Source organism: Atta colombica, unplaced genomic scaffold (assembly GCF_001594045.1).
Source record: "Atta colombica isolate Treedump-2 unplaced genomic scaffold, Acol1.0 scaffold126, whole genome shotgun sequence".
NCBI classification, from domain to species: domain Eukaryota; kingdom Metazoa; phylum Arthropoda; class Insecta; order Hymenoptera; family Formicidae; genus Atta; species Atta colombica.
The window spans coordinates 4708478-4727678 of NW_017259213.1; the positions used below are offsets into that span (position 1 = coordinate 4708478).

Genomic DNA, 19201 nt, shown 5'->3' on the forward strand with positions numbered 1-19201 from the left:
AATGCGATGGCGCAGAATATGACGACCAATTTTCTTCGCCATCCATTGCGAGGGAATCACATGAGAATGATAAATCGCGCAAGTTCCACCGTGATTTCGTGCTAGCCGAGAGTAATAATATACCGGCACGAATTTCTCCCTGGAGTGTCCAATCTACCTTCCGATTCGTTTAGAACTTTATTGCCACGATTCGCGCGCAATATCGTACGCTTATCGTACGAGACCTTTAATGGGGACGACACGCGATACGAAACATTAATGAGAGGGGAAATTGCTGCAACGTCGCTGATTCGCTATAAAATCGAAATAGAGAGATAAAAGAGATAAAGAAATTTAAAAAATACAAAACACGTACAGCTTTTATATCGTTAAAATAAAATTAAAATTAAAATCTGTAAAATGTTATTCAAGAATTGTAATAAACAATTGAGAAATTCCTTATTGCCGGTAAATGCCAAAAAAAAAAAGATTAATTAGCACAATGTCTTCTAAAATACAAAGTTATCGAGTCGCGAGATGAGAAATTCCGATAGAGTTGCATACCTGATGAGGTGATACGCATATGAATCTTGGCCACGATCGTCCTGAGCGCGTCGCCCGCTTCCTGCGGTTTAGCCGCGTAAGTTCGAAGCTTCTCCAACAGCGCATCGCTCACGACTTCATCCGCGTTTTTATTATTCGCTGACATCACACTAAACAACGCATTGCAAAAAACAACAAAATATCATTTACTCTTCTAAAAGGGACTGTTCGATGCGTATCGATAACACGGAAATTGCAAAAAGCCATTCCTGATTTTCTGATGAATGTAAGTCTACGACAAAAATGAACACATCAAAACGATATGCGCAAAAACATATAATCGAGTTCTGCCTATGATAACAAGTGAAACGATGAAGGATTACAAAGGCAATAAGCTAACATTTTGTTTTACCTGAAGCCAGAAACATATAAAAAAACGTGAAGCAGTAAAACGTAAGTAGTAAACGAATTGACCAATCACAATAGAGAACGTATGTTCATTACGGTCTCTACTGTTACATCTCATTACCAATCAGAGTTGAAAATTTTGATAACTTTTTATTGTGATTGACTAATTCTTACGGTACTTCTTACAGTTATTGTTACGGAAAGTATGTGCGGTAGCCCTTTTAAATAATCACATTACAGGTTGATAGTTGACGATTCTATAATTTTAGTTAATCACAACATAATTAGTACGGACTAGCTGCATCCTGATTGGCTAAAAATAGAACCATCAAACAGAAACCGTAACCAGCAAGCCATAAGATGATTACGACTTTATGATATCTGAAAAAGATAATTGACGATTATTTTCTCTTATATATGCAAGTGATATCGCGAATTTCGTCTTTCCCTTCGTATTTCTTATCAATATGCTAACCATGATATAAATGTATTTATATCATGATACTAACTTGCTTTAGGTTACCCATGACAGATGCAAAAGCGATAGCTTTCTGTCACGACGGGACGAACAATGGTGTGCATCGCGCGACCGTTGGCAATACATCGTCGCATCAATGAATCTTCATTGGCTTTCAGCCAACGCGGTCGGAAGAACTGTTAATCACTATTCACAATCAGTTGGTCGGTTAGTCAATGTCGCGGGGATAAAGTCAACCATCGGAAAATTGACACGCGTCGGTGCCAAGGTTAATTAAAATGATCAGGTAAAACGCGACGCTCTAAAATAACTGCCACACGGATTGTCCTCGCACGAGCTGCGATTCTGAAAAGAACGACCAGAAGGAACTCATCGAATAATCAAGCGTCCAATTTCGCATCAACTAGGTAACCATGTCATATTAAATGACATGTTTCACTTGGCCACGTTATGAAAAATCGTCGGCAATATTAAGAACATCGTAAAATTATTTTGATTTTGCCTCTATTTATCCTAAATTTATCTTTTGTAAGATCTAATTTTCTCATGTTTAATCTTAACTACGTGAAATTGCGAAGCAACTAAAAGCAGAGGACGGCATGCGGAATATTTGATATGAAACTATTTAAATGATATGAAACTATTCTTCAAGAGAGAGAGAGAGAGAGAGAGAGAGAGAGAGAGAGAGAAAGCAGGCAGATAAAAAAATAAGAACAAAAAGATTGATGTTTAGTGATAAGATATTTATTGATAGCTTACTAATTACAGACAAATTCTTTAATGGGTGTACTTTTCTGTAACATATACAGTGTGTAGTTTGAAAACACATATAAAAAAAATACTAAATTTTAATGAATATTTGTTCGAATAGTTCTAAATAAATATTTACTAAATGTAAACTTATTTATTTGATACAAAAGTTATTCATTAGATTTAACTATTATTCTTATATTGAATAAATATTTATTTACTGTAAGTAAATGTCTTATTGTTAGTACTATTCAAAGAAATATATATTTAAGATTTAGTAAATTTTTTTCACTATCTAAATGTTCTCAAAGAGTTAAAGAAATGTGTGAGTTACTGCATTAAGCATTATATCGGTGCGTCAATAAGAGAAGCTAAGGTGATTGAATGAAATCGTAGGATACGGTGTAACAATCGTAAAATTTCTTTGCGTCGGTTTATTAAGTGGGATAATTGAAATGAACATTATAGCTTTGTAGGCTCCTTTAACGATGATATACTCGACGTCTTTGAGCCGAACAATAATAATTAATGTATATGTTTAGTGACCGATAATGCTACACGTTCAATTGGTACATAAAAGCTAGCTCAAGCGTAACGAATCGCGATGCAATCTCGATAAAAAGAAAAAAGAATATATCGAATGAAACAAATTCAGCGTTCACACGCGAATATATATCAGAGATCAGATTATTTTTCATCCGAATTTATTACCGATTTGCGAAATGTATTTTAAAGTCGCTTAAGATATTCAAACTATTAAGGAAACGTGAATGATTTATAATTATAATAAATAAAGCGTGTGTTATCGATGTAATTAAAGTTTTTAAATTTTCATAAAACAGATCTACTACTGATATCAGAAAAAAATTTTAAATCTTTTGCCTCGCTATATAAATATATAGCAATCATCAGAAAAGCATATTGAAGTAAATACCGCATACAGAGCTTACGCGACCGTACATACGATCGTCGACGCCGGAAATCGCGACAGAGATGACGAGCACGCACGTACACACATATACACACAGAAATACGATTCTGTCTTCTAAGCTCTTTACTCTTCCTGCTGGACGTCGGCTGTATTCTCGTCGACTGGTTGCATTGTCGCCATCGGCTGTCGATTCTCCTTGTCGAATTCCACCGACGTACCTTTCATGACTCTCCCTCCATCTATTTACTTTTGTCAAAAGCCGAATTTCGATAAGTTATGACTGATTTAAGAAAGGGTTCTCGGGAATAAAATTTTTTTCGGGACTTTTCCGGAGTGATTTGACAGATATCTGTTGTGAGAGAATTGTTCTTCGCGATGCCAACGACTAGATGCAAGATCTTGGCGAGAGCGCGAAATTCGCGAAGCGATCCTCACGCTTCGCCACTCCACGGCGATTTGACGTTTCTGTCTGCCAAAACTATGTTTAAATGCAGACCGCGCGCGCACACACGCAGGGCGCGTCTATTTTTAGCGACGGCCGCTTCCCGAAAATCGCGCCCCCTTTCTCTTATCCCGGCGATAACACCCTCGCGTCATCGACCGATGCGCCGCGATGCATCGCCGAAGTCTCGACGTAAGAAAGTGTGAACTCCTTCCTTCCTTTTATCTCTTTCTATTCTAGAGACCGAAGTAACACGATTTATTAAATGAAGAAAAAACGTGCATTCTTTGCAATGGATAGGATTCGTTCTATATTTGCATATAGATTTATTAACATTTTTATGTCGGACTTGATTCTTGAAAAATAAATGAACATTTTCGAAATCAAATAATTTACAAAATAGAGAACTGGCAGAACACGAAATTCTCTCCGCGTCTTTTACAGTGCGAGGATCTCAAGAAGCAAAATCTCAAGAAAATAATTGCTGTTTATTTAACGAGTGCCATCAAAGATCATCATCGCGTTTGGTTTGCCAAAACGAAAAATACTTCCGCGATTTTGCTATAGACTTCCAAAACGTCATCGGTTCTGCTAGAATGCGAAAGATGTGGAAATGAGTTACGGCGAGCAGGTGAACATATTGCAAAATTTTATCTAGTTTACGTATTATTTTGTATGACGTTGAAGAAATATTAGAAGTTTCTAAAACCTATGTGAATTACTTAAGGCAGATTTGCTTAAATTTTTTTGAAATTTTTTTGAATATCCAAGCGGCATTTTGAAAAGATCCAATGAAAGACCATCTCATTTCGGTAACGAGAATTGCATAAAAAATGAGCCAGTATTGTTTTTCATAAATTTTCATTGTCAAACGCAAAACAATTTTTAATTATGATCACTGAAAGCAAACATTACAGTAACATTAATATTAATTAATCATATAAATTAATATAGCACACGTACACAACAGTGACATTGTTGAATAGGAAATTACAACATTTAATTATATAACAAATTATATAATAATTATTTAACAGAAAGCAGTTTTGCAACTGTTATAAGATTCTTCAATACGATTAGTCTTATTCTTAGATCTTTATTAAATTTAAACATATAAATCAATTATATTATGGAATTATGCAACAGTAGCTTTTTCTGCTGAATGCAACCATTAACGTAATAAATATTAAATGAAAATAGACCGATGAGATTAAACACACGTGAACGAAAAATGCCATATTCGAGGTGGTTCTTCATGTTTAATAATATTTCTTGTGAATTTATACAGTTTCCAGTTCAAGCTAATTGTAAGGATAATTTGTCAATCTTGAAACATAGTTCTAAACCGAAACGAGTAATCATAATTAAATTGATAAATAATTTAATAATATTGATACTTGATGTAATTACTGTTATATAATATTGGTGCTTGACGTAATGTTACTGTTATATAATATTGACGCTTGACATACTGTTACTAATGTTTTGTAGGATAGCGAATATGAAATCTGATTAGCAGAACTCATGCTTACAATTAGATTCTTGATTTTTGTGTTAAATTCAATCAATTAAAATCGATAATTTGTAACAAAAAGTTTCTATGAATGACTATTCGATGCAATTAAGATGTCACATTGGAAAAAAGATTTGGATTATTTATTTAATTACTACCTAAAATCATAAAATCAGAGGTAGTATCAACGGCGCGATATTCGCGTGCGGCTGTCATATTGGCGCATGTTTATTCACGTGCGGCACGTTCGCCGTCATAAAGACATTAAAATTGTGCACGAAACGACACATGATGCGTTATTAACGGAACACGACATTCGTGGAGTTTATCAAAAACAAACCGGCACGAGACACATCGAGATGAATCGTGTTAAGAATTGAGGCGAAAAGGGAGGCGTTAAGAAAGCAGCCGTAATCAAGCAGGAAATGCGACTTGCTCTTCAAAGCTTCTTCTCTTTCGAGGATAGCATCGTAGTCAGCGATCATGTACGATCAACACTGAAATTACACGACCTCCGGGTTGAACGACGACTGGCATACCAGTGTTGAACAAAACCGAGCAACCAAGCTGTCTGACAATTAAGTGTACGAAGCTCACTTGTTGATGAACGCGAATTCGAGCAATCCTACGGATTGATTAGCGAACGTGCGAAGTTCCACGAGCACGGTCGAGTTCTCACGAGGCTTTCCTATCGATTGCTGTAAAGGCGCTTTAGTTCAAATTGGTCCACGCTCTCCTCTCGCCGGATTAGTCCATCCTGTGAAACTCAACTTTCGATCAACAGCGCAAAGAATCATGGTGAAAGAAAACTTCCATCATGGTGAGGATCTGATTAATCTTACGATAATTTCATATGCTATAATAATTACACATGTAATTATTGATGATGGCATTAATATAATTTAATTTGCTTCACTGTAAGTAAAGTACAATATTATTATCGTATATGAAGGAGAAGAGTATGAAATGTTGTATGTAAATTAGTATTTAAATTATAGTCTATCTCTTGAAGTGAAGTCACAGCTTGTAGATTCCTTGCTCGTAATATTGTTAACTTGACTCAATGATAATCGAGGAAATAAATTAAACACTGTATTATTTAAATAAAACAAATATTTTTCAACTCGTGAAAAATACAAGTAAAATAAGATTGAAATCTCAAATTTTATATAATATACAATATAAATGTTTATATAATCTAACATTCGTAACACATGAATTATCGTTGAGAGTTAATAATTTCAAAGTATTTACAAAAATTATCAGTATTAAATTTATTTTAAAAAGATAGATACATTCTCAAGAATAAAATATCAAAAACTCCATTTTTCATAACAGACAAAAAATATTCATAGATATGTCATAGTGGAAGAGACTCATGTTAAAGTATGTCAAAGAAAAAGAAACATTCGATTAGATTAATTGCATATTTATTATAATATTTATTACCCATTTGTTTGATCAACAATAATTTATCATCAGTCAGATTGCCTCACTGCTAAATTTTTTTTCTTTCATCTAATTCTCCGCAGGACGTTATCAGCGATTCTCATCGAGACAACCATACTCGACGAAATTGCATCTTTACGTCATTTAGCATTATATGTATGTTTATCTGATCAACGACGCGGCAACGGTTGGTATAAACGTCGGTAAATTTCAGCCGCCAAATTGTCATCAAGGTGACCGTCATGTTCGGCGACGATACACCCACGCGACTCAAACGTCACGTTTCCGTTCACGCTACGGTGTTAATAACTATCGGATCGACAACGTGGCACGAGGCCAATAAAAAGGACGCTGCATAGAGCATGAATCGATGAAACATTAGAAATTCAAATCCAACGTTCGTATAAGACGGACACTTGGTCTGACCACGCCTCTTATTCATGACCTAAGCACAAGAGCATAACCGGTTCACGCGACCATTTTCAACATTTAAACCCACTCTATGGAACACTCACGCTATGCGGTATTCTATTCGCGCACATCAATTTCTCCTTCGTCGTCTTTCGCAAATCATGCGGGAAGGACGTTTGCAAAGCGATCAATACGCGGCGGATTTTATTGAACGCTACAATCTCGCGCGATCCATTCTTTCGGAATTATCTTTATCGAGTTTTTGAGATCGCACACATAGAAATTCCCGATAGGAACACATAAAATAGTCGCAAAGCGAATCCTTTGAGCTCCGGTTCTATTCTAAACGCCTTAATCGTAATCCCTTAAAGCGTTCCTCTTCGAAAGAATCGAGAATCGAAAGGCGGAAACAGAGAATATCTTTAAATCTTTCCTGCAACGTATATATATATATATATATATATATATATATATATATATATATATTAATCGTTAAGAGAACCAGATAATAACAAGTTCATAAGTTTATGATCAAGGATATCAGCAAACGTCGGCGATACATTTAACCGTTAAAAGAATGCTTGGTTTCGATCATACTTGAAGTCGATACTGAAACTGATATCGAGGCCGCTTCTCACCGGCTCTCTTGAATTGCGTTACGAGTTCCGCGTTAAAAAAAAAAAGAAAAAGAAGAAAGGATAGTACGCCGCATTTTGCGTGTGCTGCCCGAACGATCGGGAGACGAGACGACACAACGAGTAAACGTTTGTAGAAGCAAAAAAAAAGCCGCAGATGATGTTCGACGGGGTGGGGCTTTACTCTCCAGGCCGAGAATATATAAATCGCAGGTAGGGCTGAAATTCAAGTTAGTTCGAATACGATCTGAGGCTATCGGCAATCTACAGAAATAAGAGATGCGGGTGAGTCGTTGCTATCAGTGATTCATTACTGTGGAACTGTTGTTATTGTTATTCTGTTCGATTATTTGCATATGTCTGGCGCCAATTTGACATTAAAATGAAACGGAATTTCTTCCTATTTGTTTTTTATAAAGTGATACTTGTTAAATTTGTCAGTGATTTGCTGTATTTCTGCTTTAAATTTTTTAATTTATATTTCACAAAAAATGAAAGATTTAATTAATTGTTGTTATTTATAATATATAACAATATTATTTATATAAAATCGTAAAAATTACTTTATTCTTACTGTACAGATAATATGAAAAAATAAAAATAGATCAAAATAGCGAAATATATTCATAGAATTATTATTGTCATACGTACTGCGCTGACGTCATGATGTTTTCGTGAAAAGTAATTTCATTTCTTGTTTACTCGGATCATTCACATGCAACACACGAAATTCAATGGGCAAATCTCATTTTAAGAAGTTATTGCGGATGTTTCTCATCTACGCTTTTGAGAAACAATAAACAAACGCATTATACCCTAACAATACCGATAATTAAGAAAACTTTAAATAAATATATAATATATAATAATAAATATAAATGAAATATAAGATATATAAATATATTAGAATATATTATAGATATATTAGAAGCACTACTAATTCTATATTTTAATGTTATGTTTTTCATCTAACTATTTAAATATAAAATCTAAATTACTATGTAAACGTATTTCGAAATGTGTTTAATTTTAAATTTGTTTGCAGGGTTCATTGTCATTCGTAATTTTCTTCGCGGTGATAGTTGGAGTAGCAGTATCGAAACCATTATGGTCGACTTTAGTCAGCACTAATCATCTGTATTCCATGCCCGGAATTGGACAACAGCAATATCTTGCCGCATATCAAGATACGCATTCTCCCTATTACATTTACAATGTATTACAGACATAAAATATTCTACAACTAATGCTTTAATATCATCTGTAACATAATGCGTCTTTTTAGATGTATTCAAACGCGGGAGGTATATCGAATACTCTTCATGTTAGCAACACACCAGAGATTTCTCACTTTCCTGCTTACAGTTTCTATTATGAAACACCAATTTATGATATCCGGATTCCATTAAATCCTGTAATTATATTATTTTAATGAATTTTTATTCAAAAAGATCACTCGAGTTGTACACTGTAAGCTACATATACAAATGAATAACTTGTATTATTCCAGGTTTATCCTGTGCTGACACCATTTCATCCAGGAATATCTCCGGCACTTCCGCCAACATCGACAGAACAATCTTCCGATAAAAACGATTACGATGGCATCGAAAAGTTAGATACGAAAGTCGATCCGAATACAGAGACAAAAAACCCAGAAAATACAGATAACGATTCCATAACTGTGGAAGCAATATGAGATAATTCTTCTTGATAAGTGTACAACGTAGCATATATGTGAAAAGTTACAATAAGTACTATCGTTTAATATGACAAATGTTCGCTTTTTTAATGTTACTTTTATATTTATGTTGCGCTACATCCAAGATATGTGTTAAAAAATTCTTTTTGACCAAATTTTTATTAAAAGAGAAAAATAATGCACTGTTACATTCGTACGCAAGAATAGCGTCTGATATTTGTAAAATTAAGATTTTGTAGGTTTCACTTTATTTATCTTTTCCCTATTTCAAATTATCATTTGAAAGTTGCTTGAAGTTATTTGCAAAATAGAGAGAGAGATGTTGATATTGAGGAAAAAAATATCAAATATAAATATATTTGTTAATTTAAAAAGTATTCATATTAATATCAAATAAACAATTAATATATCAAATAAAATTTCGCTGATTAATATTTATAATTGAAATAAAAAAAGAAGAATTTAAGTTTTAACTATTTTTTTAGTAAAAATGAACATGCTTTCATGTTCTTGATGTTTTTCTAATATGAGCAATACACTCGATTTCGCTGAAACAGCTCTTTAAAAGCATGTTTAGTTCCCACTTGTGCTTCTCTCCCTTCAAGTACCTGTTATCCTTAGGTCTTTTTTATAACTAAGTTAGTATACTTTTGGAACTTAAAATGAGATAGGTATATATTTAATATTTGGCGAAAGCGAGAAAAATATTACTAGTGTAGTCTATGTAGGAATCTGTAGAAATAAAAAAAACACACCTCTTGTTATTCGGCGAATAACAAGAATAAAATAATATCTAGTGACACTCTAAAAGATAGAAATCTGAACATAGCCTAAGTCTTAAATACACGTATACAATATAATATGTAATTTGTACATCTCGAAACTTTTTCATTTTAATTGAAAAATATTCAAAATTTATTTATATTGTAGTATTCTCCTTTGTATTGTAATAATATTGTTAAATTTTGTATGTAAAAGTAATAATATTTATTTACATCAATGATACACTTCTGTTTCCTGACATACTGCTTCTATTGACGTACTTTTTCCTAAATCTGTCAAATCCATAGTGATTTTTTTACATCATTCACAGCCAGATTCATTCTTTAAATTTTCTTTTTCAATAATTAAGATCAATCCATACTACTTGCATCTACACATCTTATTCATTCGCATGCATGAGAAATAGCAATCACATGCATAGAACGAAAAATATAGCAATGTGAATCATCGACTTGTCCTTGTTTAATACTTGATAAACAACAAGGATAAAATGAACGTTGCGAGTATCAAGTGGCATGCACCTTAGACTGTTAACTCGCTTATACATATACTATAGACAGATAATAAGCTTTCTATAAGTCATTAGTCTTAAAACACTAGATGTAGTAAACCTTAAGAAAGTGATCAATTAGCCCGGATTTACAATAGATTTTTAAGCCATAAGAAATGGATTACAATCAATTATTCTCCTCGCATTCAACTATAATTGGATAGTTTCTTATGGTTTAAGACTTAAAATACCTATTGTAGATCCGAACTTACAGTTGAATGAAAAGAATAATCGACTATAATTGGTCAATTCCTTATAAAGCTTAAAAATTACAACTATTGTGTTTGCAGGGTAAAAATACTATGATACTATATAGCACAAAAGTTTGTGATTTACGCACATTTATGCACTGCTTCTGATAAAATGATATAAACTAATTATATTATAGATATATTAATGCTTTTATTTAAAAGTATTTAATATATGAATAATTTAAAGATCTTATTCGATATTGCATTTCTATACTTTTTCTATTCTATATTTGACATCGAATCTAGAAAAATCTCGAATAATCGATATTGATATTGAATATCAATAGCTCTATTGTAAATAAACAAAATCTCTATTATAAATTTATTAACAAACATTTATTAATTTTTCATATCAGAAAAGCTATTTATTAAATCGACAGAATTCGATAGATTTGATATCGCCTCACAAAGAACAGGATAGCGACGGAGTAACTTGGCTTCGATAAATCAATCGTTGTTACAATGAAAAAAACGTCGAGGTCACTTACCCCGAGAATCCAAGATAAAATGGGGTCAAAGATGATGAGAAGTCTTCGAGTCCATCAGTACATCGATTTCCTTGGAACGCGCTCGTCGATATCGACGTTTACAAAAATGATTGTTCGCCATGGAACGTTATGGGCAATCGCAGTGCTGGTTCTTCTCGCGAGTGTATCATTTTCGGAATCTGTAAAATTGCGAAAACCACGAAAGAGGACCACAGCAAGAACTCCATATCAACAGTCCAGAATTGGATCGGTAATCATAAGAGTGATGCATAAATATTCTAATGATGATATCACGCGTAGTGCATCGGCTGGTTGTACTAACGGCAATTGTAGAAATGCGCACAATAAATTTAACTTTGAACCTGTCAACGAAGCGATGTCCGATAAAGACAATTTCCTCTCAGACGAGGAATCGTTGCGTTACGTCGTGCATCCGGAGAAATATGAACATTTCGTGATGAGAAAGAATTCAGGACACGCGAATAGATATAAAAGGAACTCTACATTTTCGGAATTACATTCATCAAATACAGACGATTGTACAGTGGTTAATCATGATGCGAGTGAAGTATCAAAAAACGTAAATAAAGGAAATTTTACGAAAAAAATATACAGACTTCCGTTATACAAAACAGTTTCACTAAATCCGTTCAATAAATACACAAAGAATCTTTCAAAATTTTTAAGTGAAGCAAGCAGAACGAGAAGAAGCCTCGCTGTTGATTATTCTTCGCAAAGAAACGATAGTGACAGTGGTGATGCAAGTAATGTACCAAAAAACGTAAATAAAGGAAATTTTACGAGAGTTCCGCTATATAGAATAGTTTCACTAGACGGGCTTAATAGATATATAAAGAATTCGAAATTTTTAAGAGAAACAAGCAGAATGAGAAGAAGCCTCGCTATTGACGAATCTTCGCGAAGAAACGACAATGACTATTATGCACAGCGAAAAGCTGCCATGGACAGATATTATGCTCGGCAGCGTGAAATAAACGCGCGATACGCTAATCGAACAAGTACGACGCCGCGATTAAAGTACAACAACGTGTCGCCGACAAGCAATGTTACCCTGTTCAATCTCGGACGTATATATTCTAATAAAGACTCGACGGCGAGGAACACTGCAACTTTTCTTCATCCATCCACAAAGATAGATCCAATATATAGCAACGAATCGCGATACAACAAAATACCAACGGAACTGGACAATCGACGAAACTTCGTTCCTGAAATTGAACCCGGTTTCAAATCTGACACGGATTTGTCTCAAGTAAGAAGCAGCGATAATAGCGAAAGAAACGCATTGGATTATTTCGTCACACCCACGCCCTGCACGAATTTATCCTCAAATGGCACTTTCACGTCGAAAACGCGATCCAAGCAGGCACAAAATTACACCAGTGAAACAGAGAACATCGAAGACTGCGCTAACAATTCAGCAGATAAGGTGCATTAATACAATAAATATCACTTTTACATCTCTTATGAATTTCTATCGTTTCAATTTTAATATAAAACTTTTAGAATGAATGTCACTCTGAAGAGTGAAATCTCACTCTTAAAGATTGAAAATTCAGCTACTCTTTTTTAAGATTGGCTCAATCTTCACTCCTTAGGACAAGATTTTTCCCAAAGAACTCAGAGAGTATTTTTTAATTGCCTTAGTACAAAATGTATTCTCTAAAATTTTTTTGAATAAAAAAATTAATTTCTCTCTGAAGAATGAAATTTCACGCTTAAAGATTGAAAGATGAACTACTCTTTATCAAGACTGTCTCTATTTTCGCTTTTTATTCCCATAGCAAAAATGTCATGGTGACATGCGAATGTTCGCTTTGTCACAGGTAACATTACTATGACATGATTATGAAGCGGTCATAAAAAATTGTACCTCACTGTAATGCTGCTATGACATGTACAAATTAAGATAATAATGTGACCTTTTGATAATCTCATAGTGACAATTTTGTGAGCCTACTGTGACGTCATTGTAAAGTTTTTTACTATAAGAGTAGAATATTCTATTACATGATATCTTACGGATTATTATATGTTTTATTTTCTAGAATAACACCGAAGGCAACCTACGATGGGGAAAGTGCGAAGGAAAAATTATGTATCAACACAATTTGCTTCTAGGATTAAGGGGTCCTTCGAACCTTGATGCTCTGTTTGAAGTAATCATTCAAGGCCCTGTCTGCATCACTTGCGTAGAAGCGTTGCGATATAACGAAACTAGAGCGACTGTCGCATTGGATTCCGGAGGCCGTGGATACGAATATGCAAAACTGAGGCTACAGGGTTACGAGAACGAAGGATTTTCCTACATAATAAAGGTTTGGGGTATCAATAAAATTGGTGAGGTTTGCGATAAGTAGTAGGCTAATCAAGATACAAGCAACGTATAAAAATAAATAAGCTAGGTAACATTATGTCATACACGTATAAATCATTAATATGAAAAAATCATTAATATGAAAAATTAAGTAATATTTTTATAAATATATTGATTTTTTATGACATTGTTTGTTTGATCTTACTTCGTATTAAGAACAAATAATCTTAAAAAAACAAGACAATCTTAACACATACGAAAGATACATCACAAAAAATAAAAAAAATTTTTCATAAAAGATATCTGCGCAAATAATCAAAATATTAAAGTACTTATTATTATTCTTCTGATTCAATATTAGTGTAGAACGTAGCGTTATTGTAGATAGAATTCTTCAACTTGTCGAATATCTGCATTGTCATGTAGATTAGAGATTATATACTCAAACAATTGCAGTTCAATGTAATGGCGCAATCAATGTACTAAATGCCAATTGCACAGCTGCGCCAACAAGCATTGATTATTCCTCAACATGTAGCAATAAAGATTCTTACTTTCTTAAAAAAAATTAAAGAAATAAAAGAAGGAAGCAAGAAATTCTGACAAATTTTATATTTATTCACACTGTAACATTCATTAAACAAATTCACGGAGCCTTTTTTTCACCTATTTATCACCATTCAGTTCTAAATATCAATATTTTCACTTTGCAAAGTTCAAGATCTCTTTGGAATGGAAATCGGAAGAGGCTGCGGTGGTACATCTGGTATTTTTTCTCGGTCATTTTTCGTATGGGTTCTCTTCTCGTCGTGGAAACTTGGTAATAGATGATCGGAATCGATGTTTCTCGGCGTGGTAGCTGGAATTGGTTCCAAAGACTCGTAAGGCTGGTAATTGATGTAGTAAGTGCCAGGTACGAGATGTGGGTTGAAGCCATTGTACGTATAGATGTACGGCTCGTAGTAGAGGGAACGATAGTTCGGATAGAAGGTCAATGGCTCCTGCTCGTTCTTCTTCGCAGAGTTCTTCGTACCGTTTTTCGGATTGTTTTCCTTCTCACGATCGGTGATAGCCGTGTCTTCATGTTCTTTTGCGATACCAAAGCTCATCGACTCGGCTAGGCGCGACGTTGAGGAAGAGGTCTGCGCTTGGTCGTTCCTGACCGCTTTATCAGCGGCGAACAGGGGATAATGCACTACTTCCGGCTCGACAAAGTGAGATGCTATCTGCGTATAATAGAACGGTGGCACGTAGCCGATGGCGGTTCGATGGAAGATTGGTTGTATCACAGGGAATGCTCGCGACGGCGATAGATTCTGATTGCTCGTAATCACGGCATTATACACCCTCGGTACCTTGAGGAGACTCCGTCGCGATCCTTGAGGAGGCGCAGCAAATGCGATAGTAGTTAATGTGCACAAAATTAGCAGCTTCATCTAGAAAAAATATTTTTCCATTAATCTTTTAGTTTTTCATAAATAAAGAAGGATATTAAAGAGGGGCCATGCTCTAAAAGATATAAATAAAAGAATAATTTTTTTTGTAGATTTTGACTGGATACGATAAATTATTAAAAAATTCGTGGCATTTGGAGAACACCTTGAAAATTAAATAAGAATATTGAAATTTGGATAAATACACCATATTCGTACTCAATTTTCAAAGTGTTCCCCAAACGCACCTTTTTCGGCAGAAATTAGCCTCTTTTTAACATTCTTCTTTATTTTTTTTTTCGTCATAATAAGGATTTCTAGTTACGTATAAAAAATATAATAATTGCAGAAGGATTCAACATAATAAATATATTTTATATGATTATTATATAATAGTATTGTTCTTCCTAATAAGGAAATGATCGAAAATATTCGAAATGACGAACAACGCCGAGAGAAGATGGGAGTGTTTCTGTGAAAGTAACTGACACTATTATTGTTTCTGGAAAAGTAACTGATACCAGTGGCGCAAGTGCCTCGCGTGTAAGCGCGCAAAACACTGCATACAAATTCGAGAGCCACGTGCACGGAATGTTACCCCGGCTATGCTCATAGGCGTGTACTCGAGATTGAATTATTGCATTTGAATTCCTATCGTGTTTGAAGTTCAAGCTCTCAGAACAATATAGCTGGTGAAATGTTACAAAGCCGCAGACCAGCTTAACAAATAATGTTTATTGATTTGAATCTCAATCTGTTGTATCTCATCTGTTATCAACAATATAGATTTTTAGTGAAAAATATAAAAGATTACTATATAAACAAAATTACAATAAAGAATCAACACAACCGAACTTTCAATTTTTTTGATCGATATTTATAGTCGATTCTTATATTTAAGTCTGTCTTAAATATTGTCGGTATTCATAATCTATTCTTATTTCAAGACCATCTTAAATAATGTCTTAAGATGCTAATACGGCTTTCTAATTGGTTCGTGACATGTTGAGACTGTTTTAAATATAAGACGATTTTAAAATAAAAATCGACTACGAAATATCTTTGTCTTTATTACAAAAAAAATTATTTAACTTTACATCCGTATAAATTTGTTTTTTGTTATATCAAAAGTTATATTAAAATATACATTTTGGATCAATATATCGAGAATATTCTTTCTACGTATAGTGAACAGGAAACAGACGCCAAGTAGAAAGGGTTGAAAGGTACGACTAAAGCCTGTCAGACAGCGTAGGTTTCACAAGGCGAATAATTAAGATCACGGAAATATGTACATGGCATTGTACCGGTGAATCACCTCATCAGCATTCATAACTTCACGGTGTCATTTGCACGTATCATTTCCTATCTCCAACAGATATCACTGTCACCTTGTCGAATCAGCTCGTCCTTGGTTCTATCAGAATTATAGTTAGCGGAGCAGTGCGTATTACTCGATTCGTATACTCACCTTCACGTCACTCTTATCAATTTCCGTCTCCTATGCGTTTCCTGTACGGCGAAGAATCCACGAGAAGCTGACACCACAAGTAGTAAGAGCGCTGCATGAGCCCGTAGTATATATGGCCCATAGGGTTCCAGGGTTCAAGTCCTGCCTCCCCCACTACGAGCGACTCTCGGCGAAAGTACTCTCCGATCACTGTAACGTCCAACTTCGGACCAGCCTATATCAGCGGTAGAACTGCAGAAGGACAGCCGTTTGCAATATGTCTCCTTCACCGATGCGATCGAGTATAGCATACAAGCGAATGATTCCTGGGACGCATGTTTTCGAGAAAACCGCTTTTGAAACGGTATACATCGGCTCAATAATTTAATCACAGCAAATAGCAGACATGCCATTTTTATATAATTGCGTCAAATGCATGATATATATTTAATATCTTTAAAATCCAGATTCTGCCGCTACACGAATTATGTAAAAAAGATCAAACAGAATTTTAATTTTATGTTTTAATAATTATTTATATTAAATTTTTATGTCAAATTTTCGAGATTCTTTGTATACTTAATACACGTATTACTATACATTTATGATCAAGTTTATGCAAGAATGAGTAAAAAATAAGACTCTACATTTATATATGTGTATAGACCGTTTTCAATCATTTCTGACGTATTAACGAATACTGAGTCTTATTCTTCCCAGCTGTTATCTGCAAGGTATTCAATCAGAAAACAAAATGACAATAATCCGTTTTTCCTGCGCCGTCAGTTCATAAATAACTCGATAATAAGTCGATTTCCATCGAACAAAGTAGTTTACCTTGGTCTCTCAATTCTAATTACAAGCCATTATAATTACTACATGTATTTGTCCTTGAAAGTGACACATACGGAAATGGCAAAAGATATATATTATGTTTAAAAATATACAATAATCGTATCTCTTTTTGCACAGCGATGTCAATTTATTAAACGAAATGTTATTATTATCGTACAATACTGTTTACAATAATTACAAACGATCATTACTAACAAATTCTATTTGAATAAAATTTAGTTTCTTTTGGGAAACTTTCGAGCATATAACATACGTATAAGAATTATAAGCGAGTGCATTCAAAAATTTCATAATTCTGATTTCTCTCATTTGATGAATTCGCGTTCCGTGTTTACCGTTATAATTATTAATATATAAGTTCGTGAAAGAATAATAAAACGCTGATATGGGCTTGCGACGGAATTTTTACGTACAATAAATCACGCTATAACATCCAAAATTCCATATACACATATATCAGCCGTTTTTACGGCGTGCAAAGCAAGAAAAGCGTCTCGTTGGAATTCATCATGCATAACTTAGTAAGTCAACGCACTTGAACATCAGCGTGTATGCGTAGAAGCGTAAACACTACGTGCGAATTCCTCGCGTAATCGCCTCTCATTATTCTTTGTTTGACGAAGATGCATTTGGTCGCTTCGTGCCTATATCAATACTTCTAATGACTGCTATAGCAAAAACTGAACTTTCAACTCGGTTCACACTTACATGTAAACGCATTGTTATTATGAATTTTAATAATCTAAAAGAGCGCATAAATACTTAACCTAGCTAGTGAGCAATTAAAATCTTTATCGAAGCTGCCAAAATTCGCGATTGCTCGAGCATTCTTTTTGATTATTTTCGAGTGACACACAATTATGCCTAAAACCTTAACATAATGAAAAATACAAGCAAAATAATGTTACGTATTCTGATATACACAGTTTTTAATAAGTCTTTATTCCTGTTCCTATTGTCTATGTTTTTTAATCGTGCAATTAAACCTTAAACACAATGAAAAACACAGACAAAAGGAAAAAAATGTTAAATTTTAATAAATATTTGTTGAAATAATTTTAAATATTTATACTAAATGTAAATATATATATTTCTTTATTTGATACAAAAACCATTAATTTGATTTAATTATAAATTTTTTATTGTACAAAATAAATGTTTCTTCAATATTATTCAAAGAAATATGTACTAGGATTTTTTGTAATTTGTTGTAATTTTGTAATTTTTATAATTTTTTTTCAGTACAGAGAATAACAGATATTCAACCTATCAGAAACTATGTATACAGAATGTACTGTTTCTGATTAAAATCTGTTATTTCCTTATAATTGCCTATGCTTTTCATTGTGTTTAAGTTTATATTATATACGCGTTACATTATAAACTGTTTTAGCTACTCGCCACATGATGATAATAAAAGATAATATAACAACAACCGCATTCGCGATCATATCAAATATGATATCCGATAAATCGCCGACCGATAGATCAATCGACGATTTAATTTTAGTCAGATCGACTCAATTGGTATGTAACAGATTCGTCGCAGCAATAAGATCGGGAAATTCGGTAGGAAGAAAATCATCAGTAGCACCAATGGTGACAGCAGCAGCAAAATGTTAGCGTATACCACCAACCACCAGATCGACAAAGTTCCCAGAACCGGCTCTAACATTATGATCCCCCGCCGGTCAAGAGGTCGAGCACACGAGTATAAAAACACGAGTGGGAGCAAAGCACTCGTATTCCGAGCTATCCGGTTTTATGAAGGTAAAGTACTCCCCGATCATGCTCGGTTTTTCATCGTTGGAT

At 34.0% G+C, this 19201-nt stretch overlaps 4 protein-coding genes across 5 annotated transcripts in view; 2 read left to right on the forward strand and 2 right to left on the reverse strand.

The window, feature by feature from the left end:
* The window catches only part of LOC108684119 (cytosolic carboxypeptidase 1-like), a 31186-nt gene extending 27872 nt beyond the window's left edge, over nt 1–3314 (reverse strand). Inside the window, exons 1-2 of the mRNA XM_018188218.1 lie at nt 3217–3314; nt 544–692 (exon numbers count right to left, since the gene is read on the reverse strand). Coding sequence (XP_018043707.1) covers nt 544–692; nt 3217–3314 — 247 coding nt within the window. The remainder of the gene's footprint in view (nt 1–543; nt 693–3216) is intronic.
* Nucleotides 3315–5779: 2465 nt separating this feature from the next.
* LOC108695074 lies at nt 5780–10238 on the forward strand. Of its 2 annotated transcripts, none has more exons than XM_018204822.1 (4): nt 5780–5864; nt 8585–8755; nt 8825–8953; nt 9050–10238. In XM_018204822.1, the coding sequence occupies exons 1-4, from the start codon at nt 5862–5864 to the stop codon at nt 9236–9238; spliced, it is 492 nt and encodes a 163-aa protein (XP_018060311.1). In that variant the 5' UTR covers nt 5780–5861; the 3' UTR covers nt 9239–10238. The 2 variants fall into 2 exon arrangements, with proteins under 2 accessions (XP_018060311.1, XP_018060310.1); XM_018204821.1 differs by lacking the exon at nt 5780–5864 and adding an exon at nt 7761–7824.
* A 1154-nt stretch (nt 10239–11392) lies between these two features.
* LOC108695002 lies at nt 11393–13836 on the forward strand. The gene is made up of 2 exons (XM_018204709.1): nt 11393–12763; nt 13383–13836. The coding sequence occupies exons 1-2, from the start codon at nt 11420–11422 to the stop codon at nt 13692–13694; spliced, it is 1656 nt and encodes a 551-aa protein (XP_018060198.1). The 5' UTR covers nt 11393–11419; the 3' UTR covers nt 13695–13836.
* Nucleotides 13837–14348: 512 nt separating this feature from the next.
* On the reverse strand, nt 14349–16871 carry LOC108695003. The gene is made up of 2 exons (XM_018204710.1): nt 16556–16871; nt 14349–15087 (listed from the first exon to the last, which is right to left on the reverse strand). The coding sequence occupies exon 2, from the start codon at nt 15085–15087 to the stop codon at nt 14368–14370; it is 720 nt and encodes a 239-aa protein (XP_018060199.1). The 5' UTR covers nt 16556–16871; the 3' UTR covers nt 14349–14367.
* Nucleotides 16872–19201: the final 2330 nt, after the last annotated feature.